Source organism: Lepidochelys olivacea (genome assembly GCF_965140295.1).
Source record: "Lepidochelys olivacea isolate rLepOli2 genome assembly, chromosome: 1".
Lineage (NCBI taxonomy): Eukaryota > Metazoa > Chordata > Testudines > Cheloniidae > Lepidochelys > Lepidochelys olivacea.
Window position 1 is genome coordinate 350,460,314 of NC_140411.1, and position 25,994 is coordinate 350,486,307.

A 25,994-nucleotide genomic window follows, 5' to 3' on the forward strand; every position below is an offset into this window, starting at 1 on the left:
AACAGGATATGGTGTTCTCCTTCAGCTGCTGCAGAGCGCTGCGGCCAGTAAACAGGTGGTGCTGTGTTCCATCACAAAGGTAGCTGCATTTCAACATGGGGAAGTCACAAAGTAATTGCTATTTTTATGGTCCATAAAATGCGTTGAAGTCCTCCTGCATGAAAATTGCCATACTGGATATCAAAGATATAAGACCACAGTGAAGGCTGACCAATAAGATATTAACCCTGCAATGTTCAGGAAGATTTTAATCATTTCCGGTATGCTTTGCAAGGGTGGTAAGCACATTATATCTTCCATACACTCACCAGAACTGGTCTTTTGCTAACAAGTAAACTAGTTAATTGGCTTAAATATAAAATATACGTGAAAGTAAAAGGTATGGAGTTGAAATGTTAAAACTTGACAGATCTGAATATAAGTCCGTGTTGTTTTAAGCTTTCAAGACTGGATTACCTAGCTAGAAGGCCAGATATGGATTGCTAACTGCATTTCATTTTTGCACTGTACATGGTGAAAGATGCTGTCACTATATACAATGTGGAAGAGAAATCACCATGATAATTACTGTAATGAAAACTGGAAGGAAAGTTTGTGGTTGGAGCCAGAAAAGCAGCTATATTTAAAAGTTTCCTTCTTACTCAAGCAATCTTCTCCTGTGTATCTCTGAGTCACACTGTAGCTGCTCAGTTCACTAACACAAATTGCTCTCCCAACTACAACAATGCAGCTATGGCTGAGAGGTGGATTCTGATCTGCCTCGTGCATTCCACACTATGCTGGAAGACCTGTCAGCTGAGAGCCTGACTGCTACCTTCCCAAAACTCTTCTGGCTGCTCTTCCATGTGACTCCCCACTCTTCCTCTATTCACATAAATGATCCGGGAGAAGCACGAATACTGCCACGAATACTATTACTCAGCATCACGAATTATAATGCAGACTTGGAAGTGAGTGCATGAGTCATAATACCATAGACCATATAATGCAACAATAGCGAACTGATTCAGTAACAGCCTCTGCCTTATTCTCTTTTTCCAAGTCTAGCCACTACCACTTCCTAAGATCAGTTAGCTATTTCAGGTTAAGGATTTTAGACAATAAGTTACAGTTTCGTTACTGTGCGCAAACTAACTTTGTGTGCAGATTCCTTCTCCCATATACAGATACCACCTCTCTTGCTTTTCCCCATAACCCTGAATCCATGGCAGACTCCTCAGCAAAGATGCAGGTGAGCAGTGAAGTGAACATGTTCTAACTCTCACATGGCCCTAGGTCTGACTAAGCGTTTCCACTAGAAAACAAACAAAATTTGGGTTATTCTGGAGAAGTTTTGCGCTGAGGTTTTCGGTTTACTTGGATGCTGAGCTCAGGGGGATGAACTGGCATCAGAAAACGAGCACCACGCCAAATCATAGAGTTCTGCACCATCACACTCACAGGGCAGAGATCCAGGAAGAGGGATGGGGCCAAGCGTCCAGCTTTCAACTGGAATGCCCGGTCAAAAAGGGACCCTGGTGGCGGTGCTGACTGGGCTGTTAAAAGTCTGGTCAGCAGTGCAGCAGGGGCCCAGGGCTAAGGCAGGCTCCCTACCTGCCCTGGCTCTGCACTGCTCCCAGAAGCGGCTGCCAGGTCCCTGTGGCCCCAAGGTGCTGAGGCAGCCAGGGAGGCTCCATGTGCTGCCCCCACCCCTTGTACCAGCTCCGCAGCTCCCACTGGCCGGGAACCATGACTAATGGGACCTGCAGGGGCGGTGCCTGTGGGCGTGAAGGCAGCATGCACTGCGCAGAGCTGCCTGGCCGTCCATGTGCCTAGAGGCCGCAGGGACCTGGCAGCCGCTTCCTCGGAGCCATGGTCATCGCCGCTAGGACCCCACACCCCTTCCCGCACCCCAACCTCCTGCCCCAGCCTGGAGTCCCCTCCCACCCCCACCCCCACCCCCAGGTAGAGTCCTCATTCCTCCTGCACCTCAACCCAAAGCCCCCTCCTGCACCCCAAACCTCTCATCCCTGGCCCCACCCCAAAGCCCACACCCCCAGCCCAGAGCCCATACCCCCTCCCACACCCCAACCCCCTGTCCCAGCCCAGTGAAAGCGAGTGAGGGTGGGGAAGAGCGAGCGACGGAGGGAGCGGGGACGGAGCAAGCGGGGGCAGGGCCTCGGAGAAGGGGTGGGAGATGGGAAGGACAGGGGTGTTCGTTTTTGTATGATTAGAAAGGTGGCAACCCTAGATGGGGAGGGGTGTCCCTCTGTGGCCCCAATTTTAAAGGCACAGATGTGAACGCTCCCTCACATCTGGGACCAGTTCATAAACTGAGAGGCAAACCCCATGCTGCTCCTGCTAAGGTTATTCCTGGGGGTACGTACCATGTGGCAGGCCTGGCTGCCGCTTCCTTCCAGGAAGTCTCTGGGAGCTGCCTAGCAGTGCAGAAGGGCATGGAGCGGGGGTTGTAGGTGGGCAACTGGAGTGGGCAGAGGGTGACACCCAGGGGCGTAAGGGGGCCTAGCACCTGAGGGAGGACTTAGGGCAAGGAAATGGAGACGGTGTGGGGGTGAAGCTGAGGCTGAGAGGCTAGGGGTCCCGAAAGGGCAAAAGCCGGTACTGGGCAGGCCTAGGAAGTGGAAGGGGCCTGGAGTCGGGGGGGAGCTGGAGCTGCCTGGGCAGTGGAGGGAAGAGATTGGGGTGGTCTGGCGCTTGGGGGCGGGGGAGCTGGAGCTGCCTGGGCAGTGGAGGGAAGAGATTGGGGTGGTCCGGGGGGGGGAGAGCTGGAGCTGCCTGGGGAGTGGAGGGAAGAGATTGGGGTGGTCTGGCGCTTGGGGGGGTGGGGAGCTGGAGCTGCCTGGGCAGCGGAGGGAAGAGATTGGGGTGGTCCGGCGCTTGGGGCGGGGGGACTGGAACTGTCTGGTGCTGAGGAGCAGAGGAGTCTGTGGGATGGGGCGGGGGGCTGCAAGGAGGCAGCTGGGGTTTTCTGGCACTGAGGGGCACTGCGGCCTGTGGAGGGGGTCTGGTTGGGGTGGAGCGGGGGTGGGGCTTTCTGGTGCAGAGGGGAGTGGGCCTGCCTAAGGGGGAGGTGCCGTGCCGTGCTGCGACTGGCTGGGGGTGGGGCTGTCTATGGGGGAGGGACCGTGTATGAGGGGGCGTGTCACCACTGGCTGGGGGCGGGGCTGTCTCTGGGGGTTGCTGTGGGGGAGGGGCTGTCTCTGGGGGTTGCTGTGGGGGAGGGGCGGTGTCGCGGGTGACGGGGGGCTGGGCTGTCTCTGGGGGTTGCTGTGGGGGAGGGGCGGTGTCGCGGGTGGCTGGGGGCGGGGCTGTCTATGGCGGTTGCTGTGGGGGTGGGGCTGTCTATGGCGGTTGCTGTGGGGGAGGGGCTGTCTATGGGGGTCGCTGTGGGGGAGGGCGGTGTCGCGAGTGGCCGGGGGCGGGGCTGTCTATGGGGGTCGCTGTGGGGGAGGGCGGTGTCGCGAGTGGCCGGGGGAGGGGCTGTCTATGGGGGTTGCTGTGGGGGAGGGGCTGTCTATGGGGGTCGCTGTGGGGGAGGGCGGTGTCGCGGGTGACGGGGGGCTGGGCTGTCTATGGGGGTCGCTGTGGGGGAGGGCGGTATCGCGGGTGACGGGGGGCTGGGCTGTCTATGGGGGTGGCTGTGGGGGAGGGCGGTGTCGCGGGTGACGGGGGGCGGGGCTGTCTATGGGGGTTGCTGTGGGGGAGGGGCTGTCTATGGGGGTCGCTGTGGGGGAGGGGCGGCGTCGCGGGTGACGGGGGGCGGGGCTGTCTATGGGGGTTGCTGTGGGGGAGGGGCTGTCTATGGCGGTTGCTGTGGGGGAGGGGCTGTCTATGGGGGTTGCTGTGGGGGAGGGGCGGTGTCGCGGGTGGCTGGGGGCGGGGCTGTCTATGGCGGTTGCTGTGGGGGAGGGGCTGTCTATGGGGGTCGCTGTGGGGGAGGGCGGTGTCGCGGGTGACGGGGGGCTGGGCTGTCTATGGGGGTCGCTGTGGGGGAGGGGCTGTCTATGGGGGTCGCTGTGGGGGAGGGCGGTGTCGCGAGTGGCCACGGGCGGGGCTGTCTATGGCGGTTGCTGTGGGGGAGGGGCTGTCTATGGGGGTCGCTGTGGGGGAGGGCGGTGTCGCGAGTGGCCGGGGGCGGGGCTGTCTATGGGGGTTGCTGTGGGGGAGGGGCGGTGTCGCGAGTGGCCGGGGGCGGGGCTGTCTATGGCGGTTGCTGTGGGGGAGGGGCTGTCTATGGGGTCGCGTGGCGGGGGGCGGGGCTGCCAGGTAACCGCCGCACGTAGCTCCCGTCTGCTACCAACGGCCGCCCGCGCCAGGCGGCCCCCAGTGAGAACTGACCAACCCGCGGCGGCCAATCGTTGAGCCGGGCTGGGTGAAAGGGGCGGAGCGATCTCAGGAGGCGAACCAATGGGAGCGGAGAAAAGCGAAGGGGCGGGGACAGTTTCATAGCCCTCGCTGGCGGCCCAGAGGAATCCGGGGAGGCCCCTAGTCCCCCTTCCCGCTGCATCCCCCGCCTCCCCCTCGCGGCGCTGAGCGAGTGCCCAGGTGCATTGTGGGTACGCGGGTCGGCATTGGCCAGGGTCCGGGCGGGGCCCGGCCAGGGGGGCGCAGGGCTAGGAGGGGGCAGGGCCCAGGAGGGGGCACGGCCCAGCCAGAAGGCCTGGGGGGTGCAGGGGCAGGGCATAGCTACAGGGCTTGGGGTGTACTGGGCTGGGCAGGGGAATGTGCAGGGCTGGCAGGTGCAGGGTATAGGACAGGGGGGTGCGGGGTCAGGAGGGGACAGGGCCTAACCACAGGGCCTGGGGTGTGCAAGGCTGGGGTGGGCACCCGTGCAGCCAGAGGACTTGGGGGTACTGGGCCTAGGACAGGGGTAGGGATGTCCCAGGATGGCGGCACTGCAGCCTGGCTCCTTCAGCCTAGCCCTGTCTCACTCGAGCTGTGGGAGCAGCTCCATTAGCTGCTGGGAGTATTGGGCTGTTACCTCTCTGGACAGGAAGTGGATGTGATGCGCACGCTCCACCAGCATGTGGCAGCAGCACTGACCCTCGCAGAGCCCATCCCTGCAATGCTGGAGTGAGGTGATGATGCCTGGAGCCATGGCACCCTTGGTGATGTTCACGAGGGGAGCTTCCCCCAGGGAACTACTGCATGCCAGCTACTCATCAAGGTCCTGCCCTACTGAAGTCAGTAGGGACGTTACCATCCACATTAACTGATGCAGGCTCAGGCCCCAAGTCCAGAATCTAAATACCCCAGGTGTCAATAACCAGACACTGACATAGGGCATGAACTAGAGGTAGGACTGCACAGTCAGGACCAAAAACAGAACAGGGATATGAATGACATGAACAGCAATCCTCATGAAGTGAACTATTCTTAATCATATCACAAACAACCAGGCTGGCTACATATTCATATCCTAGATTGATGGCTGTGTCAAATAGAGGTCCCCAAACATCTAGGCCTTGTAACTTGTATCCTGTAACTTTAAATTCATTATTCCTAGGTGTGGAAGGATTTCTTTTTTTTATTGGTTGATGTCGGTAAAGCTTAGTTTCCCTGTACACTCCCAAACTGACAACAAAAATATTTTCAGCGATAACAATAGAAATGTACAGACAGGCAATGTAAGAAAGATGCTGCTTGAGAACTTACTGTGGTTTAGAATGTTGAATGAGGCTTGTTACAAATGGACTAGCGTATGAATAGTGAACAGGTGTGATTTATTGATTTAAGGATATTTAATTTGTATGATTTTGACAATTTGTGTTTTAACAGTTTGTAAAGCTTTGCCTTTTTGAATATCAGTGTCTATTGTCCTTAGTCTGCGCCCCCCCCCATATCCCACAATTGAAAATTTAAACGGATAAAAATCTAAAAAAAAATGCTTAAAAATAAACATTGATATCAATCAAAATTATAAAAAAGTTAAATTCTGCCAAGAGTAATTATTTTCCAGTTTAATTTCTCTCACTTGACTTAGTTACATGCCACTTTGTGTCCCAGCCAGCAATCACACCAAAATATCACTGATTTGTTAAGTAACCAAAATAAACAAATCCTGGACACTTTAGAGTCTTTAAATCGGGATTTGACATCTTTTTAAGAGGAGAGAGGTTTTGTCTGGTTAAACCACAAGTTATTGGCCCTGATACAGGAATCGCAGCATGAAATTCTATGGCCACGTTATGCAAGAGGTTAGATTAGATTATCATAGCGGTCCTTCTGGTGTTAAAATCTGTGAACTTCCTTTACATCACCTCCATTTGACAAATGAGGAGAAGGTGGCATGTTGAGGAGAAATGACCCACACAGCAAGTCAAGAGCAGAGCTAGGAACAGAAACCAGGAGTCCTGATTCCCTGTCACCAAGCCAATATCTATGTTAAATTCAACATTACCTTTGAAAAAGAGGAGATAAAAGTCTGTGATTGTCAGTCTAGTATTTCTGACATCTTTATGGGGAAACTGGAGACTTGCAGCTTGTGTGGGAGGTTTTCTTCATGTGTCTATCTCTGCAGCTAGAACGGGTCTGATGACTAAATTCATTGACACAGTACTGTGGAACAGCTCAGGTACTGTCAGAGATCCCCTGGGCTAAATCCCAACCTTTTATCCAAATTAAATAACATTCCTGGTCAGCCTCAACAATGCACGTGAAGCTGATCAAGTCAAGTAAATGAATATTTTACATTTCTGTGGAACTTTTCAGTTTCAGATATTTAGAAGTGACTGGCAACAGCTGTTTGGTGTGTGGAAACACTGTGCAACCTAACTATCGTGGCTGCTGCTACAATACCAGCAGGAATAGCTGGGAATATCTTGCTCTGAAATACAGCCACCCTGCTGTGAGTCAGGAATCTGGGACATGGATCAACAGAGAGAATTTTGGACCAAGGACTTCAGAGCAAAAACCCTACTTATGAAAAGTGCCATGGAATCCTTAATACATACATAGAACAAACAGAATATTGGCACTCAAGGTCTCATCTAAAAGACCTTCATGCAGTAAACTGCATGGAGCTCATCAGTTTATTGACCTTGGTTGGAAGGATGAAGAGCTAGGGGAACCCTGCTGGAATCTGAAGCTGTGATTTCATAGAATCTGAGTGTCTGGGGGCTCCTGGTTAGCAGTTGCAAAAACTGCTTTAGCTAAGAAAACCTATAATTTCCTACCAAAAACTCTTTGGTGAGAGGCTGGAATATTTTAAGCTGTGCAAATCAGAATTCTGCTTCGTTAGAACGGAGTTCCAGCTTGTTGCTTTTAAAGGAATATGTTCCAAGGGAAGTCTTGTCTCGAAAGGAAGGTTTGGAAAGAAGATGTAGTGGAACAAATAAATTGTTTCAGTTCCATTCTCTTCTGAGCCCCAGATCCCTGCCACGTACTGAATGGCCAGCAGAGAGGGATATCACTCCATTCCCCTTTGTGTAGGATGGCAGGCATGGAAATCTCAATTTGCGGTTAAGTTTTGACATCAGGATTAAAAAGAGTTTAATCGGGTTAATTTCACTTCACCAGGTGACTGCTGCGTGGGTGGGACACAGCACGCACTGAGTTCTCTTGAAAACACTTCAGGCTTCTACTGGGCCTGGAGTAACTATGATGTGCTCAACAACAGCTTACACCCAGTGCTTAAAAATACCTCCAATGGTATTGCTCCTTCCTCTTTCTAAAAAGTGTCACAACATCTTGGACAGCTGCTTGTGAGATGGACACCAGCTGGAAGACGGGACCTCAGCCTAAATTCTCTGAAGCACAGCATCTCTCTGAAGCACCCATTGTGCTATGCTGCAACACAGCTGTTCTTAAACGGTGGCCCCTGGACCAATTGGTAAGCCTCAGGGCATTTGGTCCCCACCTAGCGGGCTGGCCACATAGGGCTGGCTTCTCCTCCTTGTAGGCAGCTTCTGCACTTCATCAAAAGCTAGTTTCAAATGCTATACAAATCTCCCCTGAAGAAGTGGTATCCCAGTGTGAGAGACTCACCCGAGCCCACCTTGGCTCGCTGGGTTTACTAACAAGAGTGTGATGCCAATGAGCCACACCAAGGTTTCCACTTGGGACGGAGCTTGGATGAAGGTACCTAGAAGAGGCCAGTCAACAGCTGGCCAAGGGAAGCCATTTTCTCCACGGAAGAGGAGGGCTGGCAAGGGTTCCCAGGCACACACTGAGTTTGACAAGAGAAGCTTCATCGTGAATGAAGGGCTGGAGTGGATGGGCTGCCCGTGCGGGGGAATAGCTCCCCCATCCAGGTGAAACTCATGTCTCAGTCAGTCCAACTCAACCGTACTGGGGAGGTGAGGGGCTGGCACAGATCTCTGCCTAGATCAACAGGTGGCACAGGGCAGGATACCTAGGGAGAGGGGCTGGCCCAGGTGAGCGGCTCCCCAGGCGGGAGAGGGGCTGGCCCAGGTGAGCGGCTCCCCAGGCGGGAGAGGGGCTGGCCCAGGTGAGCGGCTCCCCAGGCGGGAGAGGGGCTGGCCCAGGTGAGGGGCTCCCCAGGCGTGTGAGGGGCTGGCCCGGGTGAGCGGCTCCCCAGGCAGGTGAGGGGCTGGCCCGGGTGAGCGGCTCCCCAGGCGGGTGAGGGGCTGGCCCGGGTGAGCGGCTCCCCAGGCGGGAGAGGGGCTGGCCCGGGTGAGCGGCTCCCCAGGCGGGTGAGGGGCTGGCCCTGGGCGGGTGAGCGGCTCCCCAGGCGGGTGAGGGGCTGGCCCTGGGCGGGTGAGCGGCTCCCCAGGCGGGTGAGGGGCTGGCCCTGGGCGGGTGAGCGGCTCCCCAGGCGGGTGAGGGGCTGGCCCAGGGCGGGTGAGCGGCTCCCCAGGCGGGTGAGGGGCTCCCCCTGGGCGGGTGAGCGGCTCCCCCTGGGCGGGTGAGGGGCTGGCCCTGGGCGGGTGAGCGGCTCCCCAGGCGGGTGAGGGGCTGGCCCAGGGCGGGTGAGCGGCTCCCCAGGCGGGTGAGGGGCTGGCCCTGGGCGGGTGAGCGGCTCCCCAGGCGGGTGAGGGGCTGGCCCTGGGCGGGTGAGGGGCTGGCCCAGGGCGGGTGAGCGGCTCCCCAGGCAGGTGAGGGGCTGGCCCTGGGCGGGTGCGGGGCTCCCGGGCGGCGAGGCGGGGCTGGCCCCTGGGACGTCCCGGCAGGGGGTGCGGCTGAGCGGCGGGGGCGGCGGCCCCGCCATGCGGAAGTGCTGGGCGGCTGCTGCCGAAGTCAGGAGCCCGGCCCGGCTGACAGCGGCCCCCGGGCAGCGAGGGGAGCAGCCCGGCAGGAGGGTCCAGGAGCCTCCCGGCGCAGGGTGAGTCGCGGTCCCCTCCTCCCCGGGCTCCGAACCCCCCCCACGCCCCGGGGCCCCGTGACTCCCACCCCCGAGTGCCCCAGCGCCCCTCCCTTGCTGGGGGAGCCCCTGAGTCCCTGTCCTGTGCCAGCCCTAGAGCCCTATGCCTGTCCTGTGCCAGCCCTAGAGCCCTATGCCTGTCCTGTGCCAGCCCTATGCCTGTCCTGTGCCAGCCCTAGAGCCCTATGCCTGTCCTGTGCCAGCCCTATGCCTGTCCTGTGCCAGCCCTATGCCTGTCCTGTGCCAGCCCTAGAGCCCTATGCCTGTCCTGTGCCAGCCCTACAGCCCTATGCCTGTCCTGTGCCAGCCCTATGCCTGTCCTGTGCCAGCCCTAGAGCCCTATGCCTGTCCTGTGCCAGCCCTATGCCTGTCCTGTGCCAGCCCTATGCCTGTCCTGTGCCAGCCCTAGAGCCCTATGCCTGTCCTGTGCCAGCCCCTGCCCAGGGCCAGCCCCTCCCTATGCCAGCTCCTCGTGTGTCCAGGCTCAGCGCGGACAGGTGGGGGGCTGGCACAAGTGCCCCGGGGAATGGCGCCTCTATTTATTGGGGTGAAAAGTTTCCTGGACCGGGACCCCAACCCCGTGGGAGAGAGAGAAACTGAAAGCTGGTGGGTCCCCAGCTGAGGGGCTGGTGGGAGCTGAGGCAGCCCCCTGCCCCCGGGAGCTGCTCTGCCCCCACCCCCTGGTGTCATTAGCGCAGAGCTCTTGATCCAGCCGATATTGTTTTTTCAAGCTGATCCAAGTGAGGTGCGGCACAAGCGGGTTTATCTCTGAGTGCTGGAAACACAAACCTCCCAGATGGGCTCACTTCTCCTCACTGTCCTGCTTCTTCCTCACTGAGATAACGCACTCTGCTCTCCTGAGTCGTGTGTGGGCACACAAGCGCGCACACGTGCTCTCTCCCTGCAGAGTTGTGTGTGTGTGTGTGTACATACACTCTCTCCATGCAGGGTTGCATGTGTATACACACACGCTCTCTCTCTCTCTCCCTGCAGAGTTGTGTGTGTGTACACTCTCCCCCCCCCCCCAGGGTTGTGCTCTCGTTCTCTCTCTCTGTCTCTCCAGAGTTGTGTCTACACACAAACCCCTTGTGTACAAATTAAAGGAAGCCCCCCCCTTCCCCAAAACAGCAGGTGGGGAATAAAGACCAAAAGTTTCCTGCTGCCATTGGCGTGCGGCACAGACCTAGCAGGCTGCTCCGGAGAGCAGGACCTGCCGTGGAGATGGGCCCAGAAGGGTCCCATGCTAGATGAAGAGAGGGAGTGGGGAGAGTAGCAGGAGACCGCGCTGTTAGAGGGTTTACTTCTCACAATCAATGCAAGAGCTTTAATTGGGTTATTCCCCCTTGTGCCTATTCCTCTGTGTGCCATGTTCCCACCTTCCCCAATTCCCCACAGAGGAACATTTTTTCCCCATGTTAAGCTATTTTTCTCAGCTCAGTGACACATAGGTAGTGGGCAATCCGCTGGCAAATACCTAGGAGAAGCAGGATTAAATTAATAAAGACCCTGGCAGACAGTGTAGGTTTTACTGACAGTTTGTCAAAGGAGTTTTCAATGCTACAATGAAGACAAAATTAGGAAAACCCATCACACAATGTGGCTTTTAACCTTCCCCTGCCAGGATAGTATTCAACCGCCACAGCCCGAGAGAGGCAGCTTGTGGCACTGAATTCTAACAAACAGGAAACAGACGAGTGGGATTTGCTGGGCCAAGGCGAACAAATTGGAAACGAATAACAACTTTTAAAAATTCTCTCAGTGCCAACAATTGAGGGGTTTGTTAGGAACAAGGAGATGAGATTTCTTAAAAAAAAACAAAAACAAAAACAAACCAATGCAAATGTGACCGTTAGTTCGCGAGCCTCCCTTTAAAAAAGAGACAATTAGGATGAATATGGGGGAAACTCAACAAAAGCACAGTCGTTGATCGTATAACCCCCACCCAATCCTGCACTGGCTGACGGTGGCTGGATTGAATGTCATAGGCCTGCCCACCTGTCGTCTCTAGAACTTCAGGATAGTTTTTTTCCTATCAATGGCAGCTTCACAGAGATGGTGGTGGTGGTGTTTACCTTTCTCCAAAGCAACAGGCCCTGGCCATTGCCAAAGGCAGCAGCATACCAGCCTAGATGGCTCACCATGCTTCTGGACGAGTTGCAGCAGGGTTAACTGGTCATCCCTCCCAGAGCCCAGTTCTCCTTGTAATAATAAACTCATCCCTTGAATACAGGTGCTAGGAGGTGAAAGGGGAGTTCCCCTCCTTAAGCAAGGCTGTAATGACAAACACAATGACCCAGGCAGGGTGGCACAGTAGAAGCTGGTTCAGAATGCTGAATTTGTCATTTTAACAGCATGCTTCCCTGTTCCTTTCAAAAACCTAGCCCAGAATAGCAGCTGGAGGGTGGGGGAAGCCAGGCTGTTGCAGCAGAAAGGGGCAGGAGGACCTGAGTCACACACTAAACAGGGACCTGTGTGTGGATGTAAGTGTTCAAACTTGGGTGCTTCTAGCCAGACACAGAATAAGGACACTTATTTAATTGCTTAAGTGTGGATTTAGTTGTCTAAATATAGACACCCAACTCTGAAAAATGTGACCATAATATAATTGCCCAGGATAGCGTATATAGTCCTGCAAAACTTTAGGGACCAATCCTACAAGGCTCTCCTGGACAATTCTCCCTCGGATAATATTGCCTAGGAGAGCCAGTATTAATTGACAGCTGCTGTTAAGGTTTCATTGCTCCCAGAGATTACACTATAGATTCTTTGGGAGCTGGGATTGTCTCCCGGGGTTCTGAAATGTACATGTGTTTTTATTACAAAGGTCTGAAGTCATCTGCAAAACAGCTAATCCGAGTTCCCTCTCTCTACCTAGGTATTTAGATACTGTTGAGTCACAGGCACAGACCTATGGGAAAGTGAGAGACTTAAGTACTGCAACCTAAGCTGGGTGTCACTCTTGCCTGCCTGGGGTTTGGTTGCTTGCATATGAATTCCTTCCTTTTAACTGAGCTTCTGGTACTGCAAGATTTCCAAGACAAGGCAAGACATGTGGTCTGTCCAGCACCTACCACGGTGGGGCCCTGATTGAGGTCTCCGGGGGTTACTTGCGGTACAAATAAGAGGGGAAATGAAGGGGGTTGTTACGGACATGGCTAGGCTGTTTATACTCCTCCTCCCAAAGTTATGGCGTTTTCACGCTTGGTAGCTGAAAACCCATGTCTATTTCTGATGATTTGAGGAAGTGTCTCTCTCATTTTTATTTCAGATACTGAAGTTAGAAAAAACCCCAACCCGAATTTCAAATTCCCCTCTCTAACATCGAATTCAAAGCCAGACCTCCATGGGCTTCCAAGAAGTCTTGGGCCGCCTCTTCTCTCTTTCCGTTCTGTGAACTACCTTAGGTAAGTCCACTTGTCTTTTGCACATTAACTTTATGAAGGTGTCCGCTAGTGGGAAACATCCAGGCAGGAATTGATAGTGGTGTAGTGGATGTTGTATTTTTTATCTCGACCTGGTGTCTGCAGCACTGTTACCGACTAGAACAATGTGGTTATGAATGGTTAATTGCGGCTCAGACCGGGAGCAGAGCTGTGTGGGAACTGTCTGTTCTTGTAAGATCATTGTTCATGTTTAATTAACAGGTGGGAGAAGGGGTTGTAAATAAGAACCTGTTACCATGTCACCCAGCTACAGACTGTGGTCAGGTCAGAATCAAGGTTTAAGGATTGAGATAAAACTCAAGAGTCTGGAGTTAATGAAGTCGGTTTCTCCGCCTTCCACCTCCTTTAAGAAATAATGTAAAGGGACACGGTTGTCTTGAAAATCGGATCTATCTGAAAATGTTGGACCTACGATAGTTAAAAGTAGCACATAAGACTAGGAAACCTGAGAGACGTTCGCAGAAAAGCAAATCTCTGTCTTTGCGCTTTGTCATGTGGCATTTTACAGGGCTCTGTAGAGTCAGTTTCGCTGTTCCTCTTTACAGTCAATCAGTCGCTTGGTGTTTCCCTTGCTGAAAAGAAATGTAGCGTTTTTTAAATTAACTAACTTCCAGAGAATTCCCATTTCTGATGGAGTGCCTTGTATGCATCCAATGAAGTGAGCTGTAGCTCACGAAAGCTCATGCTCAAATAAATTGGTTAGTCTCTAAGGTGCCACAAGTCCTCCTTTTCTTTTTATTCCTATGGCTGTATTTTGAGAATGCCTAGGGATCCCCCTCTGGGAGCAGGACCACATTGTGCTAGTTTATGTACAAACACAGAACAAAAATCTGGCCTGGAGAGGCTAAACTGCCTGTGAAAAATGAGTGAGGCACACAAATATTTTCCTGGGTTCTGCTTACTGCGGTTTCAGCCAGTCTGCCCTTTCCTCACATTAAATGGTCCCCGCGCAGCCACCTCCGAGCAACGTGATTAAAATGATCTGGGGCTCATTTCCATGGGTTTCCACACGGGGAAGAGCCTGAAAAGATTGGGATCATTTAGTTTTGGAAAAAGACAAATAGTAGATAATACCCACTCCTGCCATGAGCGTGGGGGACTGGACTAGATGACCTCTCGAGGTCTCTTCCACTCCTATGATTCTATGATCTCTTAAACTAGCCAAGGCGTGTTAAATTTGATGTTCCGTTTGAGGTTACTGGCTAGACCTAAATGAAGTAGCGGGTGTGGTTTAAACTGAGAGCGATCATGAAGATGTGCATGAGATGTTCGTTTACAGAAAGAATCAAAGGGGCTTCCAATAAATTCCAGCAGCATTAATCTTTGTCAGCACGAACAGGATGACTGTATGAATTTCATATGGTAACAGGGATGCTGGCCAGCTGGGAGGTTGAGAAATCACCTCCCACCTTTGTGAATAGAGCCTCAAAGGGAATTTTTGCCTGATGCCTTGTCCAACAGAATGGCGGTAGAGAGTGAGCTGGTTTGCATGGGAGGACAGGCTCTCTGAATCGGCGTTGCAGGGAGATTCTCTCTTGTCTATTTTTTTTCCTTAGTCCTATTCTCAGGAACATACAATTTGCCAGCCTAGATCAGAACATGAGTCCGTAGAGCTGAATATCGTGTCTCTAGCAAGGGCCAGTGCCTGCAACTTCAGAGTTGAAGTCCCTATGAGATGTCTCATCTGCCCCATTACATGGTATTGCCATTCCTGATATCACCTGGGGATCAGCCTGGGGCTGGATGGCAGAAAGCCTTTGCAAGCTTAGCCTTCCATCTCAGCACATCTGAGCTCTGGCCAAGGCCCTACAGAGCCCTGTCTCTGCTGTATCTCTCCCCTCTTTTCCACTCACTTGCTTTCCTCTTTCCTGGTGTCCCTCCCTCGAACCTTCTTCCTTCGCCAGTCATCCCTGGGTTCTTCTCCTCCACGCTCTTACCAGGGGCCCGTGCACTTGCACTGCATGGCTGTGATGAAGTGGGAATGTTCTTAATGTTTTCTCTGAATACTGTATGGGTGCCTCAGTTTCCCCTAGGTATTTCTTAAGTATCTAGGTGGTGGGATAAGAGGGTGTGATTGTTGCAGAGCCCTAGAGGGCCAGTGTGATGGTGTCTGCACAGAGAATGGCCGACACCCTGTCTCCTGGCCACTGACGGCCTGGGCCTCTCCTCTGCAAAGGTGCCAACTGAAGGGGTTGGAGAACAAAGAGACCAGGTGGCCTCCTGGCCTGGGAAAGAGACAAACAGAGGCCAGAGGAGGGGCGGGAGAGTTTCAGTTGGGAGCTGGCTGGGGAAATGGAGGGAGGCCCAGATGGTGCTCTGGCCTCCCTGCCCCCCAAGATGGACCTGACTGAGGGTCCTGTTCTCTGTACCTACAAGCTCTGTTTTAGACAGTGTTCCTGTCGTCTAATAAACCTTCTGTTTTACTGACTGGCTGAGAGTCACGTCTGACTGCGGAACTGGGGTGCAGGGCCCACTGGCTTCCCCAGGAGCCCCACCAGGGCAGACTAGCTGTGGGAAGCGCATGGAGGGGCAGAGGAGGCTGAATGCTCTGAGGTCAGACCCAGGAAGGTGGAAGCCGGGGGAGCTGTGTGTCCTGCAGACAGTCTGCTCCCGGAGAGGAGACTCCCCCAGAGTCCTGCCTGGCTTTGTAGGGAGCAGTTTCAGAGCATCGCCCGGGGATGGCGTGACGGTGGCTCTGCTGCGTAGGATCTTGGAGGCGGGGACTGGGTCTTATTGTTTGTCTTTTATGCACCATCTCTGAAGGCCGGGGTTCAAATCCCACTCAGGTGATGCAGTTGGGAGGGAAACAGCCTCCTGGAAAGCTCAGGACCCTCCCCTTCCCCTGCCCCCCAGCCTGCTGCATGTCTGTGTGTGGACATGGGGCGAGCTGGGGGTTGAGTCACTTTGCTGACATATTCTGTGGCTCTTGCTTTCTTTGTTCTTAATTTGCCTGTTGTCAAATGTAGGAGGTGGGCAGGTGCTCAGAACGGAAAATCAAGGCCTTCCACGTGCAAAGGGAGACATTCTGAATGAAGGGAGGTCGCCGGAGGTCCCTGTCAAGAGGAATTGGGCAGCCACAGATGTCTGTGGGCCCAGTTGGGTTCAGGTGCATTGGCAGAGGGTGGCTGGGGGCTCAGGCCTGCAGGAACAAGGGTCTGGATTGAGGGGCGTGGCCAGAGGAGGCCCAAGGCATCAGCACATCTGTGGTGGGGGAGCCCCAGGACTGGAGCAGCAGCAGGTCTGGTACCTGAGCCCTGCTTGCCGGAGACCCAGATGGGGTAGGAGTGATGGTGTACAGGTAAGCGGGCTGGCGTTTCTCCACCATGCACCTTGTAGATGGAACCAATTCACTTTTGGAGCGATGGTTTTGTTTCCTTACCCGGTTTCTGCAATGAGACAGATCTCCAGGGAGAGCTTGGGATTTCGTTTCCCGCGGGGCTTGGCCTCTCAGAGAAAGACCCAGCTTGCAAATGTGGGGCTCCCGGCTCTTTACTCACACGCCAGTTGCTTCACCCGTCCGCCCGTCACATCCGTGGTTGCTGCTGTAGCAACCTATGTGATGTCACTGGCCGGGTTCTGAGACCTAGATGTGATGAAACAAGCAGAGGCTTAAATTGCCCAGGGGGAAGAAAGGCAGGGAGAGAGCAGGACTTCAGATAGGCGGGGGAAGAGCCATCAAACTCGGGAACCTGCAGCTCATCCAGAGCAAAAGTATTGGCCACCTCTCAGCCAATCAGATAGCAATATGCAAATCTCTGCTTGCTGGCTGGCTCGGAGGAATATTTTTTCCCCATGTCAGTGTAGACCCTATGCTGCTTACCTTGACCGTTACTGGCTTTCAGGGGCCGTCCCCCGATGCCCCACGCTGACAGTAAACTCAGAACTGCGCTCCGGGTGGGGGCGCGCACCCCGCCACAAGGAGCCGTGTGGGGACCCGCACAAGCGATGGAATAACCTCCGGGGCTGCGTGCCGACATACGTGAGGTTGATGCAATTTTGTGTTGGAGACGTGGCCTAAGAAGAATGGCTGCAGAGTGATGTCCATGGGCTCGGCCGCAGGACTTGCCAGTGCGTTTGATGGGACGCTGAGCGTGTGCCGGTGGGGACGCTGCCGTCAGGTTTCCGTGATCAGCAGGATGTCCTGCCCCTCGAGAAAGAGCGGTCTGTGTCTGTATGGCCCGGTGACTAGAGCCATTCCCCCAGGCCATGCTTGGAGCATGCGCACCTTCAGCTGGCCTCCAAATGTGCCCCCTTGTCACTGGGTCCACTCGCTGCCTCCTGGTTGCTCTGGGGATTAGCTTTGGCCAGGCATTGCGCCCGCCTCTGGCAGCATCCCTCCTGCCCTCTGCACCTCAACCCTCTGTGGTCCCTCTTCGTGCCTTGGCCCCTCCGGCCAGGTCACTGCGCGCTTCCCCTTCCGGGGGTACCAAAGTCTCTCTTGACACATGGACTCTGGCAATCTTCGTGCTCACTGCCCAGCCTGTGCCACTTCCCCAGCGGCCAGCAGGGGAACCCAGGCCCACCCACTGCTCCGGGTGCCAGCCTGGGGACCCCGTATCTGCAGCTGTGGCCTGCTTTCCTGCAAGAACCTGTTGCTCCTTCCTACAGTGCCTGGGCTTTATACAGGCCCCTCCTGTTCCTGCCCAGCTAAGCTGCCTGTCTGATCAGTCCCTGCTCCCTGGCTGCTCCTCCAGGTGCTGCCTGGGCAGTTAATCTTGCAGCTGCACCCGATTCCAGCCAGGGAGGATGGAGTCAGCAAGCGGATCCTGCCCTACTGAGTCAGCCTGGCCTGAGCCCCGTTGGCAGGATTCCAGGGCCACTGGAGTAACTCCTCGCTCTTACAAAACCTGCCATGGTGTCGGAGACCAGGACATGGTGGTCATGCCCAGGGGTTAGAGCAGGAGTTGGTGACTGGGACTGGAGCCGGAGGCAGACATCGGAGCAGAGACTCAGAGCAGGTTACCCTCACCTGCAGTGAGGCAAGGCAAGGGAGGAGGGGACTGGCAACCCGGAGGAACAGGTCCTATCGCAGCCATGGGCGAATGCTCTGAGCAGCCCCCAAACTGCTGCTGCGGGGCACGGTTCCCACCAGTCAGGCAGCCGACTCCAGGTCAGCTGCACTCCTGTAGGTTGCTGGAGCCTGACTCCAGCTCCTGACCCATGGTCTCAATAGCGTCTGTGCACTGACTCTGTTCCCTGGGAAGGCTGAGGGGCCAAGTCTAACGTGCCGAGATTCAAACCTGTGAGTGCGGAAACTCTGGGCGTGATGCTATTGGCTGCCTGTGGCTCTGCCAATATTTACTGTCTAGGTCAATTCTTGTTAATCTCGGCAGTAATCTTACCCGGCACTCACCGAGCACTTTACATTTCCAAAGCGCTGAGCAAACTTTGGCTGGCTCCCAATGACAGTCAGAAATCTCTCTGAGGGCTTGGGGTTAACACTCTGCTTCAACCAGGAAACCCAACTGCTCACTGAGCAGCACCATGCAGAGCAGATCCCAGGTCACGAGGGGAAAGGGCTTGAGGATCATTCCTGGCCCCATTTATACTGAACCCTCCCACAAAGGAAAACCCACAGTTCAGGGGTACTGGTAGCTTATCCCCAGAGTTTCAGGGCTGGAACTGAGGTTACAAGTTGGGACCGAGTTGTTGGCAGAGCAATGTGTAGGGCGCCCAGAGCTGGCATAGCAGGGGCTGCGGGTCGGGATTGAGGGGCACAGGCAAAGCAGTGGGGAGTGGGGGGAGCCCAGAGCTGGGATAGTGGGGGGCTGCGGATCAGGAGTGAGGGGCACTGGCAGATCTTGGGGAGGGGGGAGCCCAGGGCTTGGAGAGCAGCGGGCTGCGGGTCGGGATTGAGGGGCACCAGCAGAACTGTGCGCGGAGAGCGTGGAAGAACTGGAAACTTGAATCTGTTTTCTCAATGTAATTTATTTGCCTTGATGGTTTTTGGTTACCTGGCTTTCCAAGAATGTCCGGGTCCTGGTACAGTAACAATAACCAGCTGCCAGCAAACCAGAGCTTCCCTCTGCCTGCTCTCCTGGGAGGATCAGAAGTGCGGTGTGTGAAAGCAGGCGATTCTGGGCAGAAACCCGGTGGACAAGGCAGTTGCAGCTGCCCACAAGTGATTCTGTGTTTCTTCGGGCGGTGTGGATGTGGGGGGCGGGGGTCAGTTATGCAATTACATGACTGGCCAGAAAGATATAGGAAGAAGCGAGAAAGGAGCAGAAGAGTAGAAAAAAGGAGAGAGAGAGAGGAGACAGGAAAGTGGACCATAAGGATGAGGTCTGGCTATGTGGAAACATAGGTAGGTGACATTTATGGCCTAGAGTACAAGATCATAGGTGCACTTAGGAGAAAGAGATCTCCTCTAAAGGGTTGCTCCTTGAGGGGTGTGACTGTCTCCATGATGAGAGACAAGATCTCCTGCGTCCAGCCCCTTGGTCTTTCCAGGGTGCAGGGAGGCTCCCTGATGGGGGTCTCGCGACTGATGCATAACAGGGAAGGCTCAGAGCTTGAAAAGATACCGAAAGGAGGCCGGTGAGCACAGGAAGCTGGTTGGTGAGAGAGAGAAGCCAAGCTCTGTTTTGCAGTGGGTCAGAAGGGGTCCTGGCATTGACTGAGCCAAGGGTAGCAAATACAGGTTTGCCCCCAGATTTGGTGACCGTGTCTAGAGGGAGCGTGTTGCATTCTGGGCTGTGCCGGGGCAGAGTGTCACAGCTGGAATATTGGGAAAGGGGCTGATTTTCCTCCTGCATTTGGCAGCTGTCCATGGTTACACACCCCCTGCTTCGGGCTGTTGGCTGTGCTCTGCGTTGGCTGTTCCGGCGGGGCTGCCGGTGGCGATGGGCCCCTTGTCAGGGCGCTGGAGAGCGTTCTGTGAGCACGCGTGGCCTGCGTTGGAGTTAGGAAAGGTTCTGCTTGCAAAGAGGGGATGTTTCCTCACCTATTGTGTGTCATTTCCTTTCTGGCTGTGACTAAGCACCGATCTGAAACCTCCACTTCCCTTCCCTGCCATGTGGCAAGAACTCCCAGGGCAGGCGTCTGACCCACCAGGCAGGGCTGCCCTTGGCAAGCCGTCCGACGCGAAGGGACGCCCAGGAGGCCAGCTGCCCGCCACGCAGCTCTGAGCAGCAAAGCCCTTGGATGTGAGTTTGCACTGTAACTGGGTTTGTTAGTGTGTGTGCGCACGCGCCACTGCCCCCCTGCTGGATGGAATCAGAACTGCTTGTGCATGTGTCCTAGGCCTTGCACTGCTAATGGCGAGTGGAGGGTCTCCTTTGGCTGAAGAGATAGGGGTGTTGTGGAGCAGTAATAATAGATAATATGGAGATACACCGATCTCATAGAACTGGAAGGGACCTTGAAAGGTCATAGAGTTGAGTCCAATCCCCTGCCTTCACAGGGGGACCAAGTACTGTCCCTTATTTTTGCCCCAGATCCCTAAATGGCCCCCTCAAGGATTGAACTCACAATCCTGGGTTTAGCAGGCCAATGCTCAAACCACTGAGCTACCCCCAGTAAGATCAGGGTGCTATCCCCGTGGTGCTGTGACGTTCCAGATGCACACAGGGTGCAGCCTATGTCCCCGGCTGGCCAGGATTTTGTTGTTGTATGTTGTATTTTGCACTCTCCAGCGTTCGTTACCTCCTTCTCTTAGCAGCTGCTCACAAGCCTCTCTTACCAACCATTCCTAGCCCCTTCCATGTGGGCCAAGGCTGGTTTCCGCTGCCCCAGCACCATGTGTGGTGGCCAGCCCACGGCCAGAAGCTGTTTGCAGAGCACGGCAAATTTTATTGGTCCTGCAAAACCCAAGCACTGCACCGCACGTTCCCGAGCACTGTCTCTTGGCACCGTGTCTAGTAGCCAGCTACACCTGGATCCGCACACCTCTCCTCCAGAGCGTGCTCTTCGTAACTTTGCGGCTGTTACTTCTATGTTCGTGTAAGTACCCTGGTGCGGGCGTGGCTAGCAGAATGCTGCACCCCCTGCTGGTTGGTTGTGGAGCCCGGAGCGTGACCAGATAGTTTTTTAAAGCAACGGCAACCATGCAAAGTTCTGTTGTCTCTCAATGTTCCCGTCTAACCCTTCCCTAGTGGGAGGGGTGGGACTTGGTGACCTTTTCTGTTCCTAATTGCTTAGCTCAGCCAGTATCCTGCCCTGCCTGTTACTGGTGGGTTGGTGCCAGTTACTACAAATATTCGGCCAATTAAGTATTTTTTAAGTCTTTCCAAAGATACCTGTTTTTTAAGAGTGCAACTTAAATTATTTCTAGAATCCCCACAAGCCTGGAAAGTCCCCTGTCGTCCCCCATGCTGGTCATGCGGTGCAGGGTAGCAAAATGTTGGTAGCAAAGTTCTGCTTTCAAGTAGCTGTACTGTGAAGTCCTGGGAGGGCATGAATAATGTGGAAGAAGGCTGTTTAAAGAGCAGTGAAGTGCTGTTCCCTCTGGCTCTGGGAGCTGAAAGACAGATGCGGGAACTGGATAAGGGGAAGGCTCCTGTTTTTTCCCTCTGCACATGCCCTTAAATCTTGGTACATCAGTTTCTGCTGCAAGCCTAGAATCTGTTTATTGGCTCTTCATCCTCATGCATCAGGGCATAAACTGATCGGCAGCTGGGGTCAGGAAGAGGTTTCGTGGGAAATGCATGGTTGTGGGAGATGAGGAGGCATTCTGATATCCTCTGGAGCAACTAGCACCAGCCACTGTTAGGTACAGGATGCCAGACAAACTGGACCACAGCAGTGTTTGCACAGAGCTGACCCCAATTCCTACTCCCCCTTGCTCAGCTGCTGGCATCGATTACCCCAGTTCCCTTGCCTGACATCTGAGGGGTGAAGAGAGCTCTGCAAAGAGTGACTCCTAGCTGAAATCAGCTCTGGCTGAGAGTAGCTAAGCATGGCTTCTACCACTGTCTATCCAGTACCTCCCTTATAGCCTGTCTCCATGCCTCAGCTTCCTCCTCTGTACAGTGGGGCTAGTGATATGCACTCATCACCAGTACAGGGCCTATGGCACACAGTCAAGCAAGCCTGCTTCCATCCAGGAGATGGCAGCTCTTTGTATTCCAGTAGCACTGAAAGGCGCCCACCAAGGGTCCTAGTGTGCCAGGTGCTGTACACACAGATAAAGGAACACACAGTACGGTCCTTGCCCCAGAGAGCGTCGAAGGTGGGCTACAGCAGGTGGGTGACACCAAGCGTACAGGCAGGAAGATGGACATGGTGCCCAAGAAACAATCCCGTTTCGTGCACTCAGCAGCAGGCCCACGCTGGCCAGGTGTTTGGGGCCGGTTTCTGTCCTTTGTTCCACACTCTGAGGCAGAGCTTTTCCCTGTTCATCATCAGCTCCCTTTCTGCTTTGGGGATTCCTGGTGAGTGTGGCGTGTGTGTGTGTGAGACAGAGGTGGATTAAGGTCTCCTGAGGCCCTGGGCTGGAGCAAGGGTGGGGCCCTGGTGCTGGAACCATGACCCTGCCCCACCCTGTCCACCTGCGGCCCTGCCCCTTCTGCCTGAAGCCCCGCCCATGGCCCCACCCTGTTCCATCCCCTTGCCCATGGCCTGCCTCCATTCCACCCCTTTCCCCACAGCCCTGCCCCCCGCTCACTCCTGTCCATGCCTCTCTCCCCCCGCTGCAGAGAGCAAGAGCTCCTCCAATCCTGGAGTCATGGCGAGGGAAGATTTTTCCGGGGCCCCCAAATTGGCTGGGGCCCTTGCGCATGGGCCCTGTTGGCCCGTGGGGTAATTCGCCACTGGCATGTGTGGTGTGAATGGCACGTAACTGTTTGGTTTTTTTAAGTCTCTAAATCACTACCGCATGCTTAGCTCTCCCGAGAATGGAAGCGAGAGAACTCTCCTAGACAGTCGTTTTGTTCTGGCTTTGTACAGCTCCTGGCACGTTCGAGGTTTTCCCCATTTTCTTCTTACCTGCGTCCCAGGAAGGACTAGCTCAGCCAGTTGTTTTCTGGCCACTGGGGCTGAGCGGAAGCTGCAGCAGGTTCTAGTCAAGCAGAGCGGGGCAAGTGAGGGTGTCTTAAAGGAGAAGGGTGGCACAGAGTTAAGAATTGCACCCTAGGTCGTGTCTGAGCCCTGGTTCAGCGGGGAACTTAAAGGCAAGTGCCTAACTTTAAGCATATGAGGAAACTTAGTGAAGTCAGTGGAACTACTCATGTGCAGGGCAGCGATATTCTTTTTGTGGGAAACTGAGGCACAGAGAGACTAAGTGGCTTGCCCAAGTTAAACAGGGAGTCTTTGGCAGAGCCAGGAATTGCATCCAGGTCTCCCAGCACCCTCCCCACTAGATCTACCCCGGCCCCATCAATCAGGAACTTCTCATACTGCACTATGGCAATTACCAACCTGACAGACTCATCCTGAAAGGTATTTTGGTGCCTAACTTCTATTGGTTTCAGCCTTTGAGGATCCAGGACTTAGCAAATTTCACTTCTAAGCCCCTTTCTTCCTCCTGCTCATTACTCTGTCCACTGTAATGGCCCCCGGAGTGTATGTGGGGATCGGGGCCACTGCATTGGGTGGACAGGATCAGAACTGTGTGCCCTAGTCCTCTGTCTGTCGCTTACCATTGCTCTCGTGACAGGGGCCCGTGTTTTCACAACAGCTTGGTTGTCGTTCTCCAGACTGACCCTAGCACCCAGCACAGTGACAAATGCCCAGTATTACAGGGACAACATCAGTCTAACCGGGACATTTCCACGTGGAAAGCTGCACCTAACAGTAACTGACAGCGCACTGGATAGTCAGTGTCAGTTTTCCTCTGGGTAGTCAGCTGTTTGGAGAGAGTCTTCCCTGCAGAAACAAGGACAAGAACTACATTTGCTAATTTAAATCAACCTGCTCTGTTACAAAGAGGAAACCTTGATTTAAATAAACAATTTTAATCATGTTTTGCATTTGCACTTTTTATTTTTCTAAAGACAGGTTAGTTCGCGTTGGCTGGTAACCATTAAAACACATTGATTTGCAGCCTTTGTGCTAAATTCGGGGCTTCTTTTTGCTAACCAGGAGGATATGCTATATTGAGACACTTTTATTTAAGCAATTATGCAGTTTGAAATACATTTATTCATCTTCTTAATTTTTACATTTTTATTAAATTAGAAAATGGGGAATGAAACGTTTCTTATACAATAGATGATTAAGTTTAACTTGGATGAGAATTCAAATTCAATTAAAAATGCACAAAAACACCGTTTTTTCCCCTTAAACTAACTTAAAAGTGCTGGATGCTTGAGAAAAAACAATTGATCAAAAAGTTTATCAAAACATGTTTTGCATTTAAAACTAACGAGTTATAAAAGAAAGGAAGTATCTGCAGTTAGTGAACTGAATGGATTGTTTCTAGTCACCACATCCCTCAAGGTTTTAGAATTAGTAGAGCTCATCCTCTCACACCTAGTTTTTATTTACAGATTGGGAGAGGAAAACAAGCTTTCCTGCTTTTGCATCTCCCAATTGGTTTCTTAATTTGAAGGAACTAGTAGTCATTGAACTGACCTAGCTGAATAAGCTGATCTGAAGAAAATATTCTAAAATAGTTTAGAATTTCAGCAAACTCGGGTTCCAGGTGCTTCACCAGCAACTTCTACCGGTTCAGTGGTCTGACTTTCTTTAAAACTTGGCAGCGAACATGTACTGCTTCATAGTATTATTTCGTATTTAAATTAAATGATGTTGATAGATTATAATAAATGTAGGCCTTAACATAGGTCATCAATTTCAAATGTAATTTATGTAATTAAAAAAATATTTATATACATTTTAAAAAATCCAATGTTTTAAATGGATTTTTATCCTTTGGTTTGTAAGAACAGTTCGGGCCAGGTGAGTCCAACACCACCAGATATGGGGTGGCTGTTAGTCCTGGGGAGAGTTTGCAGATCCTTTTGGAAGGGGACGAGACTTGAAGTGGCCGTTGTCCCTTTAAGTGTCGCTGGCCCCAGTGCCCACCCCGGGGCACTTCCTCATTCCTGTGCTCTGCAGAGCAGCTGTTCCCTCTCACTGCTTCCTGTTGCCTAACCAGGGTTTATTCCATAACAACGCTTTACTCTTCCCTGTGGTCGTGTATTTTCCTCGGGAGGCTTTTTGGAGCAGCGCTCTCTGTAGCTTTTCATCAGCTCTACTGAATTAGCCTCACTTTTCCTCCTGATGATTGTTGTTGCTCTTCTTCGAGCTCCTTCCTCTTGGTCTGTCTCTCTGCTGCGGACGTGCTGCAGGCAGAATGTAAGCGGGTGGCTGCATGCGCTCCATGTGTGCCCCCTACAGGCCCCGGCACTGTGGGTCTTGGGTCACTCCAGTGCGAAGGGAGGGCAAAATGCTACCCGGTCGGGATAGACTAGCCTTGCACTGACATTGAATGCTCAAAAACCATGAGCCAGCCCCGGTCCCCCACCATCACCACCGCGGTCATGAGACTGGCTTAAAAAACCCTTGTGATTAAAATAAATATAGGCAGGGTTCTTTGCAATTGCCTTCTGGTTTCGATGCTGTTTGGGTCACATTTTCAGGCTTTTCACAACCACCATGGCTAGAAAGGTACCTGTTTTTTTTTTTTTTTTTAAATGGCAGCTGATATTCTCCTGCATTCACATGACTCTAGGAACTGGTGCTTTAAGTTAAACACCTGCTGTCACGAGAGATGGCCATCTGGCACCTGTCGTAAGAGGTGACACCAGGTGCAGGGCCCCAGAGGAATTAGCCCACAGTTGGCACTAAGACAAGTGGGGTAACAATGAGCACATCACAAACCATGGCTATGTATAGGGCCCTACCAAATTCACGGTCCGTTGTGGTCAATTTCACGGTCATAGGATCTAAAAAATCATAAATGTCTTGATTTCAGCTATTTAAATCTGAAATTTCATGGTGGTGTAACTGTAGGGGTCCTGACCCAAAACCGAGTCCGGGGGGGGGGTTGCGGTACCGTTACCCTGACTTCTGCATTGGTCCCGGTGATGGCGCTGCCTTCAGAGCTGGAGAGGGGCGGCTGCTTCCCAGGAGCCCAGCTCCGAAGGCAGAGCCGCCGCCAGCAGCAGCGCAGAAGGGAGGATGGCCTGGTGTGGTGTCGTCACCCTTACCTCTGTGCTGCTCCCGGCAGAGCGGGGCCCTCAGTCAGCAGCCGCTGCTCTCCAGCCCTGAAGGCAGCACAGATGTAAAGGTGACAATACTGCAACCTGCCTAAAATAACCTTGCCACCCCCCTGCAACTCCCTTTTG

At 53.7% G+C, this 25,994-nt stretch overlaps 2 protein-coding genes across 7 annotated transcripts in view; one reads left to right on the forward strand and one right to left on the reverse strand.

Moving 5' to 3' along the window:
* Positions 1–2,453, reverse strand: part of LOC311524931 (uncharacterized protein) — a gene marked incomplete at its 3' end in the record, with an annotated part of 36,131 nt that extends 33,678 nt beyond the window's left edge. The window contains exon 1 of the mRNA XM_084636597.1: positions 2,367–2,453. Within this exon, the coding sequence (XP_084492723.1) occupies positions 2,367–2,369 (3 nt within the window). The 5' untranslated portion in view covers positions 2,370–2,453. The remainder of the gene's footprint in view (positions 1–2,366) is intronic.
* Positions 2,454–4,507: 2,054 nt separating this feature from the next.
* The window catches only part of IRF5 (interferon regulatory factor 5), a 37,748-nt gene continuing 16,261 nt past the window's right edge, over positions 4,508–25,994 (forward strand). The window contains exons 1-3 of one of the 6 annotated variants that reach the window (XM_084621638.1): positions 4,508–4,545; positions 7,519–7,831; positions 12,591–12,726. The gene's annotated coding sequence lies outside the window, so the exon portion shown is untranslated. Of the gene's footprint in view, positions 4,546–4,875; positions 5,079–7,518; positions 7,832–7,857; positions 8,253–9,067; positions 9,284–12,169; positions 12,398–12,590; positions 12,727–25,994 lie in introns of those variants that run through there. The other 5 variants (XM_084621641.1, XM_084621639.1, XM_084621640.1 and 2 more) reach the window with 5 other exon arrangements.